At 36.1% G+C, this 18,655-nt stretch overlaps 1 protein-coding gene across 1 annotated transcript in view; it reads left to right on the top strand.

Moving 5' to 3' along the window:
- LOC141333053 (protein NLRC3-like) overlaps positions 1-18,655 on the top strand; it is a 246,904-nt gene that overhangs the window by 58,833 nt on the left and 169,416 nt on the right. The window contains exons 5-7 of the mRNA XM_073837997.1: positions 2,255-2,428; positions 7,345-7,518; positions 15,902-16,075. Coding sequence (XP_073694098.1) covers positions 2,255-2,428; positions 7,345-7,518; positions 15,902-16,075 — 522 coding nt within the window. The remainder of the gene's footprint in view (positions 1-2,254; positions 2,429-7,344; positions 7,519-15,901; positions 16,076-18,655) is intronic.

The raw sequence follows: 18,655 nt of genomic DNA, 5'->3' as shown, positions 1-18,655 counted from the left end.
AAACACACCATTTATCCGTTATTTTAATTTCAAATACAAATGTGCTTTTTCAGAATTGGGATACTCTTTTTTTTGACACATTCACGTTTAAAATCAACGTATTATAAACAACGTAGGCTATTATTCAATGCACTTGACTTCTAGATTTGTATATTAAGTTGCTCAAGCAAGTTGCAACACATTTAAACACATCATAGGTAGGCTATATCTTCCTTTTCATATTAAAATTGGGCTTTCACAAATATTTTATTTTAACAAATATTTATTCTAAATTAAAACTTACCACAGACAGAAACAGTCGGCTCTCTGTGCCTTTCTTTTGCATTAAATCTTTATTAAAAGACATATTTTAAAGAACTTTTCTACCTGGACAAGTGCATCTATTATGTTGCCTTGTTTATTTAAAACTGCACTATTTTAAACCTAGACAAAAAGACACGTGTTGACTGTGAAACACAGTAGACTGCAATTATATGCATTTGCAGTACATTTCCGTGTCAATTCATGTTCCTTTTTACAGCGAACAATGCTCTGTAACTTTTACGCCTGTTTCACACATACTCCGTCTGCAGTGCGTATGTGTTGCGTATTTTTTTCCGCAGCGTTCACACTGCACGCGGTTGCTGTCCGTCAGTGCGTTCCAGATGCGGTGCGTTTGCAGCAGAGCAGCGATCATTTCGGAGTCTATTTTTGCTGTGCTGCATTGCGTTGCATGCGCTGAATGAAAGTGACAGCGCATTGTTCGCTGTAAAAATGAACATGAATTGACACGGAAATGTACCGTAAATGCACATAATTGCAGTCTACTGTGTTTCACAGTCAACAAGTGGCTTTTTTGGCTAGGTTTAAAATAGTGCAGTTTTAAATAAACAAGACAACATAATTTCATCTCGGTTTGTGTCCAGCTGTCCGAAATCTGGGGTCAGTTAGCCGATGCTCAAAACAGGCTGTCTATGAGGGTCAACAGGGCATCGGAATAGCCATGGAAATAAATCAGTGTTTTACGCCATTTACGAGGCACAAAGTAGCTCCACGCTTCATTGGTAGACTTCCAAGTGCCCTGACATTTAAAACGAGACATTGAGAACTCAGAAAAAGCACCGGTAGTTTATTTACAAGTAGATTTATACAGACATCTTCCACCAGGAACAGACCAGTCGCCGCCATCTTAAATGTAGTCACGATAAGTCGAGTGTCGAGCACCAAGGAATTTATCAGGTTATCAACGTATCAGGTTGTAGTTTCCTTCGTGATTTATTTCCATGGCTATTCCGATGCCCTGTTGACTCTCATTGACAGCCTGTTGTGACCATCGGCTAACTGACCCCAGATTTCGGACAGCAGGACACAAACCGAGATGAGATATGCAAGGTACGTTCACACTCGGTATCATGATTCAATACACTTTAGGTCAATATCACATCGGACTTCTCCTTTAAGAACATTCAAATTTTTTCCTTTTTTTTGTTATATTTTTTGGGGCTTTTTATGCCTTTAATGGACAGGACAGTAGAGAGATGACTGGAAATCAATGGACAGAGAGAGGGGAGCAGGATTGGCAAAGGACCTCGAGGCGGGAATCGAACTCAGGTCGCCGTGAGCACAGTAGCGCTATATGTTGGTGCACTAACCACAGGGCTATCGACACAGACTCAAATTATTTATTGAAATATTCATTTAAATAACATGCAGTATTTTTATACTAAAAACAGGTGTTAAAGACATTCAGATCTGCATTCATGCTGCTTCTGATCCAGAAAGAGCAACACAAACAGTCTGTTTGACCACATAATCATCATTATTTCTGTGTTACAGACATTTACATTACAAGTACTGGGATGAAACTTTAGTTTGGATATAAACACTCATTATCTACAGTAGCAATCAAAACTAAAGTATCTTAACACGTATGTATTATAACACTTACCCTCTTCCTCCAGGAGGTGGCCACAACTGCACATTTAAAAAAGTATTCATCATTGAATCATTCACTCAGATGATTCTAATAGTAAATATATATATATATATATATATATATATATATATATATATATAAGACACTGACTCCTTAATTTAAATTTACCTACATTTTATTTTATTTTATTTGCATTTTGTGTTTTTCAGTTGAATAAAATACTGCTTTGCCTATATTTCATTGAGGATGTCTTTAAAAAAGTTTACAAATTTTGTGTCGGGCTGATCTCTATCTGATAAATTGACATTAATATGGCTGTTTGTTTTGTTCTCTTCACAGACTGTGTGGATGTAAACTCACTGCTCAGTCTTGTGAGAGTTTGTCTTCAGCTCTACAGTCCTCAAACTGCCCTCTGAGAGATCTGGACCTGACTAACAATGACCTGCCGGATTCTGGAGTGAAGCTTCTTTCTGAAGGACTGAAGAGTCCAAACTGTCAGCTGGAGATACTGAGGTAACTGGTTTTCCATTAAATAATTAACAAAATGCTACCACAATAAATGGCCATTGATTTTTGTTCTGTTTTTCAACAGTTTTGAAACCTAGTCGCACCACACTCATTTCTCTCACTCGCACAAATGCTTCCAAATATAATTTGAGGAAATGGTCGCAATTTCGAGCCCTGCATTAAAATAAATTATTAATAGTAATACAAAAACAAGTCTTGCAACTTAACTTTTAGAACTAAAAGTTTCAAAATCTACAGCTCAGGCATAATGTAAGCCTTTACTGTCGTCTTCTTGGATTACTTTTTGACATTTAGGAGGCAAAACATAAGTTCAGGCATGGTTTCACACGGAGTGCTTTAAGCCAATAAAACTATACGTTTAAAAACTTGTAACTTTTGCTACGGTTAACATTGCGCTTGTCGTTTAGACTACTCCGTCAATTTCAGCCCTCGAAAACGGAGACTTTTGTAACCGCTGTAGACCCACTAGATCAGTGTGTAGATCCCATTTTAGTTTGAAAACTCCAGTGTTGCGATTGTGTAAACGGACACTTTTGAAAACGATGGCGTGGCTGCCCACATTCTCTCTGCGTATCCTTGACGACTGTGTAAACAATAACATCGTGCTCGTTGCTGTAGCCATAGATATGTATAAGTAGATTCCCTTTTGACCGCTCCAAGCACGTCAGGGATCTACCTATACTTATCTATGGTTGTACACGCATGAATGGTCATATGGCGTTTTCGGTTTTGTGGTGTAGACGGAGATCCCTCGTGCGGTAAATTATTTCACACAATTGCCCTGGCCCTGCAATGGACACACACCACAGCGTTCTCTTTACTTTTCAGTTTGAAATGATCCCAAACCTTGGACATTTTCTGTCGTTTTCTCCTGTTTGTTTCTTCTCTTTGCTCGTCGCAATTGTTATCACTATTCCATTTTGCAGCTATTATTACTGTTAATAATATTAATATTTCTGTTACCATCATCACAAAATATTATTGTTATCATCACTATCTTTAGTATTATTATTGTTGTTGTTACTTCTATTTTTTCTATTTGATGTTACTTCTATTTTTTCTAAACATGCTTATACTACTTATACCATTACTATTATTCAGATTGTCATTTTTGCTTATTTTCATCTTTATTTCATTGCTGTTTTTTGTCTGTTTTTGAATAAGCTGTCAACAAAACATTGCCTAACTTTTTACATTTGAGTTAAACATGTTAATTGCCAATCAATGACTATGTTTACATGTGCACGAATAATGCGATTGTTTCCAATAATCAGAGTAAGGACTTAAAGGGATAGTTCACCCAAAAATGAAAATTTGATGTTAATCTGCTTACCCCCAATGCATCCAAGATGTAGGTGACTTTGTTTCCTCAGAAAAATGCAAACGAAGATTTTTAATGAAAACCGGTGCTGTCTGCCAGCCTTATCATAGACGTGGATGGGAACCAAACCTTTAAAAGTAAACAAAAACATGCACAGACAAATCCAAATAGGGGTTATGCGCAACAGGCTTCCGTTTTCTGCTAAACAGGTCTCGTTGCTTCCGGTTCACGCGTTTTGCATATGCCTCTTTAAATATGAGCATGATTTACTCAAGATTCCTTCAAAGTAGACACTAAAAATGATCATAACCAATGTCCAGCACATATGTGTATTGATATATAATTTTTTTTAGTTTTTATTCTTTTCACTAACATTTATATATAAATATCGAATGAAACGTCCACAATAAACAGCTGGCTTGTTTAACTGATTACCTTAAAAGTCCGTCGATATCGCCATTATTTGTTACGGCTATTAACACGTTCTCCGACAAGCGGAAGCAACGAGACCTGTTTTCCGGGGTTGGTCAGTTGACGTTCGACATATAGCCTATTACACCCTGCGGCTTGTGACGATACATTGATGTCCTAAGACACGAAACGGTCGGTTTTTGTGAGAAACTGAACAGTATTTACATCATTTTTTAAATTTGATACACAGCCACGTCCATCTGTCATGAGCATGAGTTTGGCATCAGTCACGTCACATGTGTAGCGCTTCTGATGTAGAATACACAAACGCCGGAAGGGAAAATCAGTGAAAAGTCCTGGATGAGTTTGTGCAAGCAAACTTAACAGGGTTTCCGCGGGGTCTTAAAAAGTCTTAAAAAGTCTAAAATTTAAAATTCTAATTTTTGGCCTTAAAAAGTCTTAAATTCGCTGTTCTAGGTCTTAAATAATTTTACACAGGTCTTATTTTTCCGATGTCCATGTAACGCTACCTCTAATGCTCATTTAAATTCTCTTTTTGTTGTTTCCTTGGTGTTGTAGTTCTTTATTTCATTATTCCAAATATAATATGCTGTATTTAAACTACAAATGAGACCAGCATGCAATAGCCAATCAGCTTTCTGTTTATTGACGCGAGTCTCTCTCGGATTGAACCGCAGAAGTAAAATGGATTTAACTTTTTAGCTATGGGGAAGTGCAAGTTTAGCGATTCTTAGCTTGAAAAAACTGAATATAGGGCTTGGGTAAGGCCAGTTGCTAACAACTAGATTTTTTTCTCCCTCTGTGGAAGTTACTGCGTCTTCAGAATCGCAGTAGCAGAATACTGGTCAAACGACCAATGTTATCAATAATAATAGAAATATAGGTCGAGCTAGTCTGCCAGCCTTCGAGCTACTTAAAATTTTATTTTTTTTTTTACTTGCCCGACTGAACAAACCGCCTGATTAAAACTGAAGTGACAAAAACAACTAGCAAAGCATCGAAAGGCAAGATTCATATTTTAATACATTCAACGTAAACAGAAATTGATAATGGATAGTGTATTTCTGGTCTATTTGTGACATACTTTAAAACAAATGAGCGTAACAGCACTCTAAAGAAACACACTGAGGTAAAAATTTCAAATGTATAGTTTATTTATAACATGATGTAGTTCAGTAATATACCAAGTGAGCTTTTTGCTGAAAATTCTCACAATTACAAATGTTACATTTAGTTTTAGCTCAACAAAAAAGTAGCTAGTCAAGTAGTTACTTACATATTAGACAATATGCAACATTAACAGAAGCATTCTCCTAGCAACGTTTTGCTATTATTCAGCGTTTTGCCCGAATCAGTTGAAATAACTCACTCATGAAGTGACTTACCGCCACCTGCTGGTAGTTTAGTGTGTTTAAAAGTATGCCTCCACACCCAACATTTCTAATGTATAGATTTATAAATCAATAAATGTATTTAAAACATTAATCTCACTTTTAATTTTGCAGTGTAAATGATGTAACCTCACTGCTAACAGCCATTAAGAATTTATTGATAAATTCATAAAATAAATTTCAAAGGTAATGCATACATTTCAAAAGTAAAAAAAAGGGCTTTTATAGAGGTAAATCAAATATGCAGATTTAAGATGTAAAAGCTAATAGAGCACTGATGAAAATATTGCTTCAGAATTTTTTTTTTATATCAGCTATTTCTAGTGGTACTTTTTTGGGGATATATTGTGTGGAATAGTATCTGCTGATATGAAAGGTTCACTGTGTATCGTAGTAATAAATTTAATTTATGACAGCCATGAAATTGTGTTTACTTTTTACATTAAACACATTAAATATTACATGTATGCATGTAATATAATATCTATTTCCATTACAGGTTCGGTCTTAAATTTCATATAAGCTGGTATTAAAAAGGTCTTAAGTCTTAAATTTCACTTGTTCATATCTGCAGAAACCCTGACTTAATCTTTTAGCTTTAAATCGGTTTAAACAATCAGGATACGCGCAAATAATTACCATTTTGAATAGCCGTTAAACCCACAATCTTTGTGCAGTGTGGAAACAATGAGTGTCGTATTCATGGTCAGATCGCTTCCGGCGTTTGTGTATTCTACACCAGAAGCGCTACACATGTGACGTGACTCATGCCAAACTCATGCTCATGACAGATGGACGTGGCTGTGTATCAAAGGTAAAAAATGATATAAATACTGTTCAGTTTCTCACAAAAACCGATCGTTTCGTGTCTTAGGACATCAATGTATCGTCACGAGCAGCAGGGTGTAATTTAGATTTGTCTGTGCATGTTTTTGTTTACTTTTAAAGGTTTGGTGCCCATCCACGTCCATGATAAGGCTGGCAGACAGCACCGGTTTTCATTAAAAATCTTTGTTTGTATTTTTCTGAGGAAACTAAGTCACCTACATCTTGGATGCATTGGGGGTAAGCAGATAAACATCAAATTTTCATTTTTGGGTGAACTATCCCTTTAATCACATTATGATGTTTTCATGTCAAGAGCAAAGCTCATGTACAACAGCGATCAAAACTAAAGTCTAAAACCTAAAGTTTTCAACACGTATGTATTGAAACACTTAACCTCTTCCACCAGGAGGTGGCCACAACTGCAAGTTTAAAAAGTATTTATCATTGAATCATTCATTCAGGAGATTCTAATAGTGAAAAAAAAAACTTTACATTTAGTTTGCTTAAGTTTTAAAAATATATATTCAATAAACATTTTGTCAGAACCACTAGTAAATTAAGTCATTTTGTTTAGAATTGGTCTACTTAGATTTTTTTTTCTTTAAAATTGTGACACAATTTTGATCTCCAATATAAAAAAAAACTTTCAATTTATCATGCAGCTTTAGTTGACATGTTTATTACTGCATACAATTCATTAAAATAAAAATTTAATTTCATACAGTACAAGCTGATATCAAAATGATGCCTACTTTTTTTTTTTTTTTTGCATTTGAATAAAATACTGTTTTTCCTATATATTTCATTGAGGATGTCTTTAAAAAAGTTAAACATTTTTATGTCAGGCTGTTGTCACACCCCTATAAACTACATAATCTATCTCAAATAAATTGACATTAATATGGCTGTTTGTTTTGTTCTCTTCACAGGCTGTGTGGATGTAAACTCACTGCTCAGTCCTGTGAGAGTTTGTCTTCAGCTCTACAGTCCTCAAACTGCCCCCTGAGAGATCTGGACCTGACTAACAATGACCTGCAGGATTCTGGAGTGAAGCTTCTTTCTGAAGGACTGAAGAGTCCAAACTGTCAGCTGGAGATACTGAGGTAACTGGTTTTCCATCAAATAATTAACAAAATGCTACCACAATAAATGGCCATTGATTTTTGTCAACAATCTGCTGTCAATGCAATGCCAGAACAAGAGACAACATTCCCAGATAGCATCCGGATGTGGGCCACCTTTGGCAAAAATGTGGCACAATCGACAAAGACTAATCAGGGTGTAAACCAAATGTGGTCCACATATGTTTCAGCAAATGTGGCCCAGGTATATTAACATGTTTCTGGGCCCCATATATCATAAAACAGATGAGGGCTACTTCTGGTTTGGATGTAGCACTGGATAATAGAAATATACTTTTCAAATTGTAAATAAGGCCTAAACAATTTTAATAGTATTTGTCTACATTTAGTAGGATACAACACAGTTAACTGATGCACGCTGATCTGGATATGAGTCTTAAGAAGGCTACATAACTAGCAATTTAGTTTTGAAACATGCTTTTAATGGCATTTTTTTAATATTTGAACAGTGTAGCAAAAAATAAATAAATGGGTATAAACACTCATTGTCTACAGTAGTGATCAAAACTAAAGTATCTTAACACGTATGTATTGTAACACTCACCCTCTTCCACCAGAAGGTGGCCACAACTGCACGTCTAAAAAAATATTTATCATTGAATCATTCATTCAGATTATTCTAATAGTGAAAAAAAACTATTAATTGAGACACTGACCGCTTTGTTTTATTAGTTTGAATATAAAGTACTGTGCAAAAGTTTTAGGCCACTAGGATTTTCACCAAAACAAAAAAGGTTTTAAGTCAGTTATTTCTATCTTTTGCTGTAGTGTGTCTGTAGGAAATATCAGTTTGCATTTCCAAACATTCATTTTGCCATTAATTGTACAAATCCAGAGAGATTTTAGTTTGCACAAGGAGTCTGACAACAGCCAGTGCTCCACACAGAGATCTGATCTCATCCTCATCCAGTCTGTCTGGAATCACATGAAGAAACACAACAAACGGAGACAATCCTAGTGGCCTAAAACTTTTGCACAGTACTGTATTTTTTTTTTTTTAAACTTAAGCAATGAACATTTAGTCAAAACCACTAGTAAATTACGTTATTTTGTTTAGAATTTGTCTAATTAATTTTTTTCTTCAGAATAATGAGAAAATTTTGATCTCCAATAAAAAAATAAAATAAATAAATTTCAATTTATCCACAATCATGCAGCTTTAGTTTACATGTTTATTAGTGCATACAATTAATTAATATAAAAGTTTAATTTCATAAAGTACAAGCTGATATCAAAATGATACCTACATTTTTATTTTTTTATTTTTTTTCTGTTGAATAGAATACTGTTTTTCCTATATATTTCATTGAGGATTTAAAAAAAAAAAAGTTTACAAATGTTGTCTCGGGCTGTTCTCGTGAACCCAGTCTCGTGTCTCGTCTCGTGGGATAAGTGTCTCGTCACACCCCTATAAACTACATAATCTATCTGATAAATTGACATTAATATGGCTGTTTGTTTTGTTCTCTTCACAGACTGTGTGGATGTAAACTCACTGCTCAGTCCTGTGAGAGTTTGTCTTCAGCTCTACAGTCCTCAAACTGCCCCCTGAGAGATCTGGACCTGACTAACAATGACCTGCAGGATTCTGGAGTGAAGCTTCTTTCTGAAGGACTGAAGAGTCCAAACTGTCAGCTGGAGATACTGAGGTAACTGGTTTTCCATTAAATAATTAACAAAATGCTACCACAATAAATGGCCTTTGATTTTTGTCAACAATCTGCTGTCAATGCAATGCCAGAACAAGAGACAACATTCCCAGATAGCATCCGGATGTGGGCCACCTTTGGCAAAAATGTGGCACAATCGACAAAGACTAATCAGGGTATAAACCAAATGTGGTCCACATATGTTTCAGCAAATGTGGCCCAGGTATATTTACATGTTTCTGGGCCCCATATATCATAAAACAGATGAGGGCTACTTCTGGTTTGGATGTAGCACTGGATAATAGAAATATACTTTTCAAATTGTAAATAAGGCCTAAAAACTTAATAGAATTTGTCTACATTTAGTAGGATACAACACAGTTAACTGATGCAGGCTGATCTGGATATGAGTCTTAAGAAGGCTACAAAACCAGCAATTTAATTTTGAAACATGCTTTTAATGGCATTTTTTATGTGTACAGTGCAGTAAATAAACAAAAACATAAGTGCAGTATAATAATATCTCTTACAGCTAGAGCCACTGTCCCTCTGTCCTCATCGACTGAGGTGTCCCTCTCTCCAACCCCCATCACCAGCTCACAGCGCTCCTTTACCGCTCCGTTAAAGATCCACTGATTTGAACAAAAATATTGTTCCCCATCAGATCTAATATAACACAAAATGTGTTGTTGTTGGCACAGTTTGTAAAAAAAAACAACGCAAAAAAAAAAAACAGAAAAAAAAAACAGAAAGAGTAAAGGAAGGCTAAAGGCAGTTCAACATTGCAAACATGAATTCAAGGCTGCAGCAGGTGAATCATCAAATAGCATATTTAACAGTTTTTCACACTTTAATTCTTACAATTAAGTGTATTTTCCATTATAATCACTTGTCTTGATACCAGTAATCTAGTAATCACATCATATTCATAATATTTTATTAAAATCGTATAAATGGCAGGCCCATAAACAGTTAAAAGTTAGAGTTAGGTTTAGTGGGGACAGAATATACAGTTTAATTTAAACATTATTTATTCTATGGCAGGTTCTTATAAAACATGGAAACCCAATGTGTGTATGTGTGCTTAATTTATTTGTTAACATTTTAAGGAACACTGAATATAAATGCAATTAATGTCCACTAAAGCCTGGTTAAGGGTACTTCATTTATGACATTTTCAGATTTTTTGTGACCTAATCTGATCTGTGGTTGATGAATTATCAACAAAATATTTCCTAACTTTTACATATGAGTTAAACACGTTAATTACGGTGCCAATCAATGATGAACTCACTATTTGCATACAGCCTATTAATGTATTAACTGCAGTTAATAAACCGTTAATAGGGATGTAACGGCATCAAAACTTCACGGTACGGTAATTGTGAGATATTCTGTGCGCAGTTGGATGGTTGGAACTCAGCTGGCCTAATTCTTCATTTAGAAAGAACTGCAGCTACTCCAGAGTGAACATGTCCAATCTCAATGTTTATTCATTTGTCTTGATATACACAAGTTGGGTGTGTATGTGGTCTCTGTTACAGAACAGAATAAAGATTGTAAATATACATGTGATATTATAAAATGACAAAGACACAAATACAACTATATTTACTGTATATAAACTATATAACTATCTGAGGCAATCATAAACATGACTAAACAACAGCTTATTTTCTGCCATGAGCACTAAATGCAGCTTTATTAAACAGACTAAGGCTGCTGCCGCTGCTGTTTGCAAACGGTGTCAAATTACACTATGTGTGTGCGCTGTTATAGCGCTCTCACATGCTCGTTGTAAAAGCTATTCTTATTCAGATAATTATTTACTTAATTATTTACTTCGACACAGACAAGCAGCACCCTTATCCAAGGAAATAAGCATCTTCATTGACCGACAACTGAATAATTCGTCAAACATGTGAGCATTACGGCTACTGTATTAATACTGATGCAATAATTTCCCTGAGGTAAAATAAACAGAATTACGCTATGATACTCTATAAAACACGTCTACAATGATGACAAATATTGTTACTTACTGAGTTATTAACGCACAGTAATACCACACAAAGGAAAGGCAGACTTTAAAGGAATAAACAAGTCCAGGGAAACTCCGTATTACTCTATGATACCGGACGCTGCTGAACTGAAACTTCTTTGAGGCGTGAGGTGGGGAATTTTGTACAGTAATACCTCGGTATGTATGGCATGGTACGGTATATATTGAATCATTATCAGGAAAAACATAACTAATGAAGAGACTCGAAAAAAGTGCCAGAAGTGTTTATTAAACAGTTCACATGAACTCTGAACATATCAATGGCATACAAATTAGCCATCTATCTGTAAACTTTGAAACAGAAACTTAAATATTTCAATTTTAGTAACAAAAAAATATTAAAGCATGTAAAAAACAGTCAAATCAGTTTAGCTGAATGAGTCGTCTGCTTGAAATAAGACTTTTTTTCTTACCCCATTGGCAGATTATTTACCTTGTTTTAAACAAAAACTCACTTAATTTTGACTTGTTTTTACTAAAAACAAGAAAATGATTTTTACTTGTCTAGAAAATAATTCTTGATTTAAGGATTTTTAGATATTTTGGCTGGAAACAAGACAAAATTCTAAGTAAGAAAAGCATTTTTTTTGCAGTGCAGTAGGCTCTCATGCCTTTCTTTTGCATTAAATCTTTATTAAAAACACTCCTTTAAAGAACTTTTCTACCTGGACAAGTGCATCTATTATGTTGCCTAGTTTAGCCTCTTTAAAACGGCACCTTTCCTTATTTTAAACCTAGCCAAAAGCCACGTGTTGACTGTGAAATTTATATGCATTTATGGTACATTCCGTGTCAATCCATGTTCATTTAACAGCGAACAACCTACTGTAACATTAATTCAGCGCATACAGCGCAGCAAAAAATAGACTCGGTGCCGAAACGATCGCTGCACTGCTGCAAAGGCAGCGCTTCTAGGACGTACTGCCGGACAGCAACCGCGTGCAGTGTGTATCTGTTAACATGGGTGCTGAAAAGAATACGTCACGCATACACACTGCAGACGGAGCAGGTTCGGCCATTTCAATCTCTTTTCCTTGCTGCTACAGTCTGTAGCGACAACAGACCGCAAAGGATGATGGCCACGCCTGGGCTGATGGGAAATGTAGTTCCGCTACCTCACGTTCGCTCCATTCGCCTGAGCAAACTATTCTCAGAAGACCTATTGTTTTATCGAGTCATGCGGCCACGGTAGTGTCGAAAACAATGTGTTACTGCGATATGACGGTATTTACAATACCGTTACATCCCTAACCGTTAATGAACTATAATAGTCTTGAGATGATTTGAAAGTGGTTTGTTCTTATATTCTTATTATAAAGTGTTATTCAGCACAAACATGAACTCCAGATTATAAACTATTAGGGACATAATGAGATCTCATGAGATATGACTGGTATCGTGAATACATGATGATATCCTTGTGAAACACAGGGTTCGTGCGGGTGCTTGAATTCCTTGAAAATGCCTGAATTTTAATGAAGTGTTTTCAAGGATTGAAAAATGCTTAGATTTTGGATGAAGTGCTTGAAAGTGCTTGAATATGCAGTTGCATCGGTTTCATATTAATTCGCTTTCATACTAAATAGTTATTTTTTGTCATGCTTATAATATGTAAAAGAAAGAAAAGAAAAAACAGGTCCGCTCGAGTCAGTGTGCACGTGAGGCTGTAGTGAGATCCGCTGGTCTTTCTTGCTGCGCTTCCTCTGATGGAACAGAGCGGTAGATAAAACATGCCAGTTATCAGGAGGGTGTTGCATCAGTCCTCGATGGCTTGAAAACGACAAATAAGAATTATGTTTAAAACGAGAATTTGGGGATCGCAAAATTGCCAGCCCGATGTCCCGGGGCTATTGTGTTTTCCAGTCGGGCTACTAAAATGTTTCACCGGACTATCTTAAAGTAGAGGACTCGTGCGGGTCATTACAAACTCATCAATTTAGCCGTATCAAAGTTAAGGCCATTCAAAGTTTTAAATGTATTAAATAGTATAAGAAAACTTGTGCATTTTACTTGTGCAGCTCTTAAAAGGGTCATAAATTGCCTTAAATTGATATTTAAAAATTCTGCAGATACGCTGTAAATAGTGAAAAAAATACCTTGATATTTGTGAATAGGAAATCAGGTAGGAGTCTAAATGTCAATCAAAACTATTTTCAATGTTTAAAAAATAGTCTTTTTTCATTTGGGCCAGTTAAATTTTATGATTAGTTTTATAGTGTCTTTTTGACTACCTTTTAGTACTTTTAGGCTGGAATGTGAAATGTATTTGTGAAAATTCTTCAAGTTTTAGAAAGTTTTCAAGTTTTAGAATTTTAGTTTATCATATTTTTTTACAGTCATTTTATAGCAGTCATTAATGTGTTACCATAGACATTGCCCTACTCCACTCATACAGTATTACTTTTATTTGTGCAGGTCTTAAAAAGCCTTTAAATTTTATTTTTTAAAACACTACAGATACTCAGTAAATTATATTAATTATATATTTTAAATTATATAATTTGTATACTGAATGTTGACTATTTATATGGGGCAATGTTATATGCAATCTAGACGGTTGTTTTTTTTAATAGCACAATAACATCTGATTTAAAATTTAGAACTCATGTCTGTGAATATGTAATTTCAAATCAAATCAAAATTTATTTGTTAAGCACCTTAAAAAACACAGCGTGTACCAAAGTGCTGTACAACACTATAAACACAATAAAAACACAGATATAGATAATAATAATATAGAAACACAGATTCTTTAATAATTTGCCACAGTGCTGGAATATCTTGAAAAGTGCTTGAATTTTACTTTAGAAAAGGTGTAAGAACCCTGAAAACTTTTAGCAGAGTTTAATTAGAGCTGCACATTTAATCATTAAAAGATTGCAATCTCTATTTAAACACCCAAGCAATCTTATTCCTGAATGACAATGATTCAGCTGTGTCTATTACGACTGTTTCAGACGCTCCACTGACGCTTACCATGAGAAACAGGTAGGGATGCAGCGATCCGAATCGGCCGATCATATATTATAACACTTACCCTCTTCCTCCAGGATGTGGCCACAACTGCACATTTAAAAAAAGTATTCATCATTGAATCATTCATTCAGATGATTCAAATAGTGAAACAGCATCCGGATGTGGGCCACCTTTGGCAGAAATGTGGCACAATCGACAAAGACTAATCAGGGTGTAAACCAAATGTGGTCCACATATGTTTCAGCAAATGTGGCCCAGGTATGTTTCTGGGATAGTTTTGGCAAAGATATGACACAGTGAGCTTTGGCTTATCAGTATATCAGCCTAACTTGTCCCACATTTGACATGGCAAATATGCTCCATATATCATAAAACAGATGAGGGCTATTTCTTGTTGGATGTAGCACTGGATAATTGAAATATACATTTGAAATTGTAAATATGGCCTTAAAATGTAATAGAATTTGGCTACTTTTAGTATGATGCAACACAGTTAACTGATGCAGGTTGATATGGATATGAGTCTTAAAGGGTTACGACACCCCCCTGTTTCAGCACTGGCTACTCTCACCACAGTTTTGAAAAATGCTCCAGAAGTGGGCGTGGCGCGCTCACAGCGCTGTGTGGAGGAGAGGGCGGGGAGATCGGGGAGAGAGACTACACAGACAACTTTGGGTTCAGACAGTTTCATTTCGCTCCCCATGAGTTTAAAACACAAATAAATGTACATTCTTTTGCACTATGCATCGAAAACCTATATATGAACACACTGTTGAACCACTAATAACTGTTAAGGCTTATTTTGGCGCGTTTATATAAGCTTTTTGATGGGTTGCGTCAAAGAAAAACCGCTTACACTTACTTTGTGAATGAATTCGCGTGTGCCGGACTCTTTCACTCTTTCATTCATAAACGTTCCCCTCAGTTAATGTAAGCGATCTCAGAGCCATAGAGAAACAAACGGCTCTGGGCGATCTCATAGACTGAGACTGAAGTGCCTGCCACAGCAAATCAGCAAGCGCTGTCGTGAATAATTAAGCGAATCGACTTCTCATAGGATAAGAACACGCAGCGACATGAATATTTATGAGACACCGACGCGTCATCGATGTGCTATAGTCCATCGCCACGTCACAAAAGCTGACGTCAGGACAATGTAGATTTTAAACCCGGAAGATGAAAATAGCGCAAAAAAGCTCAAAATTAACCAGTTATCCCTAACAATTAATATTAGCAGATGCCAACGTTGCTTTCTATGACGAAAGCAAAATGACGCAGAAGTACAATAAAAGGATCCATCTTATCCTAATTAAAGTAATTTTATAATTTTAAATTATCCTGACCCAAGTCGAGTCAGTGGGTAAAATGACCATCTGACTAAATCTGATTCAAACCCATGAGAAATAAATAATTTAAAAACAAATTAAAACATTTAAAACAGACATCTGGGAAAGTTAAAATCTTAAAATGTTCAAGCGTGGATTTCAGTGTTGTATTTACAAGCGTGACTATGTATATAATGATCAATGGTTTGGGGGAATATTTGTTTCTTCCTGATCTTTTTTGTGACCAGTTGTTTTTATTGAATAATCAGTTCAATATAAAAGAATCAAACAAACACTAATGTGATGTGGACTGTTGTTATATGTGTCTGTAGGTTGTCTGGCTGTATGGTGACAGAGGAAGGCTGTGGTTATGTGTCTTCAGCTCTGAGTTCAAACCCCTCACACCTGAGAGAGCTGGATCTGAGCTACAATCATCCAGGAGATTCAGGAGTGAAGCTGCTTTCTAAGAAACTGAAGGATCCAAAATATTCACTGGACAAACTCAAGTATGTCAACCTGGAGGAGTTTTGGGTTTTTATTGTTTAAACTTTTCAGTGTCTCTGTATATCTAAACAAGTCTAGGAGTTTCTAGAGAATGCAACAATATAAATGATTTAAAGAGCACTGGTCTGTGGAGTGAAATGAACTTAACTGCTCAGACAAAACAAATTAACAACAAAACAGTACTTTAATCCCTACCTGGCCACAAAACAGGAGCAGACAGTGAAATTCAACAAACATGACAGCCATCTTCCTACAGCTTTCATAAAAGAAAAAACAAACATATTCAAAATGATTTATGTTGCAAACATTAACAACTTGTAATATTTCAAGTTAGGTTTTTTTGTTCCTTAATTTACAAGTTACAGATTACAGAGCAATGCAAAAATTTTAATAAGAATACACAATGGTTTCAACAAATAAGTTGAGCAGCACCCGGACAGCAATGTTTCTTAGGCCTTGTTTACGCTGCAGGTCTTGATGCCCAATTCAGATTTGTTGTCTTTATAATTTTTTGGCTGTCCGTTTACACATTCTTTCAATTGTGAGCCATATCCAAATTCATGCGTTTACACTTGCCATACCATCTTAAACATTGCGCATGCATTGTTGTCATTTACCTCCTTGACACATGCTTCCTCCTGAGAATAATATGTGAACAGTGCTGATCAAACCAGTCACAATTAACAATTATTGATGCATATGATGCATGATTTGTTGGACTACGCTACACCCGTTTGAAAATAGAGTCAGCAAAGTTGATTATGAGAATTATTAAAGTTTTCCTACAGTTCTTATCTTATTAATAATTATTATATTAATAATCAGTTCCTGTGGCGGCGGTGTCCGCTCACGTTTCTTTGGCAGCATAATCTATATGTAAGGGATAATCAACGGTTTTGCCGTGCGTTAAAGGATTTTAAATGCACGACGTGGAGGCTAATAACCGCCCGACGCGAAGCGGAGGGTGGTTGCCTCCTCGAAGTGCATTTTAAATCCTTTAACGCACGGCAAGCCGTTGATTATCCCGCTTATTCCATGGTTATAGACAAATTAAAACTAGGATTGATATTTGCAACGCAAAATTTGACTGAATGGATAAAAAAGACGGTTATTTTCGTCAGTTATGACACGCAGCTCTAGCATTCTGGCCGCTTCAAATCAGACTCAAAGATTAAATAGTCCGGTAAAAATCACATTTATTTGAATGAAATATAGCATTTGTTTCAGTAGATTATCGATCGACCAAGAGAGAGTGTGAAGGCAAGAGAGAGGACAGTTGTGTGTGTGCGTAACGTTACCTGCCTGCATGCTGTGTGTCTCTCTCTACAAACAACAATTCTTTCAAAAACAGCAGTTTTACCACCCCGTTGCTGAGGAATATAATGTAGCGATCTAGTATCTAGGCTATTTTAATAAGTATCGCAGGCAAACGTTGACGAGAAGTTTATGTATGTGCGCAGCACAATGCGATCTCTCTCTCTCTCTCTCTCTCTCTCTCTCTCTCTCTCTCTCTCTCTCTCTCTCTCTCTCTCTCTCTCTCTGTGTGCTTTTGCGTGCATCAATTAAAGCAGCGCATTAAGATATAGGATATAGAACGGTGATTAAACTGACTTGGAACTACCTGTGCATTAAACGGTTTTACTGCACACCTGCCAGCCAATCAGAATCCAGTATCCAGACATTCCATGGAATAAATATGTATATATGGATATCACATTTGATGCAGCTGTTGATTTTGTGGTCTGCTTTGAGACTCAATCTCGCCGTTTCTTCAAGCTCTTGTGAAGAACAGGAATAGATTTGACTGCTGCAGAATCCTTGTGTTAGACCAGTTCAGTCCCTGAGAAACAACAACAATAAAATGATAATAATAATTAATTGAAATTAAGTAATTAATTTTTGCTATCATGATTCTGGCATATGTTAAAGGTTACATGAACACAGGACTTTTTCCATGTTTTAGAGCTATAATCATATCTCCGGTACATCTACTAACCCAGAAAACATGAAAAAGGACAACTTTGTTTTGGTAAGCCTTTCTCTGCAAGCTTGTAATAAAACGAGCCGCTCAGATTTCACTCTCACTGTGATGTAGAAAGGGGATATTATTATAATGAATGTGCAACGGGAGTCAAGCCCATATTCCTGACCAGTAACCATAGCAACAGTGAGTTTGAGTTGTACACAGAACACAAAACTGACAGGAGCAGCTCTGGGGTCCGTCCTTCGTACCTCGCTTACTACATCCAAGATCAAATGACACATCCAAGATCAAATCATCGCGCTAACTATGAGCTCGCTATTCCGGTTCTCCGAACGCACCTGTTGTTGATTATTAGTATAGCTGGATGAAGTAATCTGAGATCACCTGGTGGCTTAAAAGGGGCTACGTATCGATGGTAGAAACATTGATCGGCAACTCTGTGATTGGTCGGCGAACATGACGAAGGAGCGCGCTCAGTATTTTTCTGCAGCAGAGCAAGAACTCTTGTTTGAGGGATTTTAGGAGTTTCAGAGTTTAATTAAAACGCAAGGGAAAACTGCAAAGGCTGGAAAAGCAAGGAGAGAGGGCTGGCAAAAAG

This window comes from Garra rufa, chromosome 4 (assembly GCF_049309525.1).
Source record: "Garra rufa chromosome 4, GarRuf1.0, whole genome shotgun sequence".
Taxonomy (NCBI): Eukaryota; Metazoa; Chordata; class Actinopteri; order Cypriniformes; family Cyprinidae; genus Garra; species Garra rufa.
Note: the sequence above shows the minus strand (reverse complement) of the source record. Positions and strands in the feature narration are given on the sequence as shown.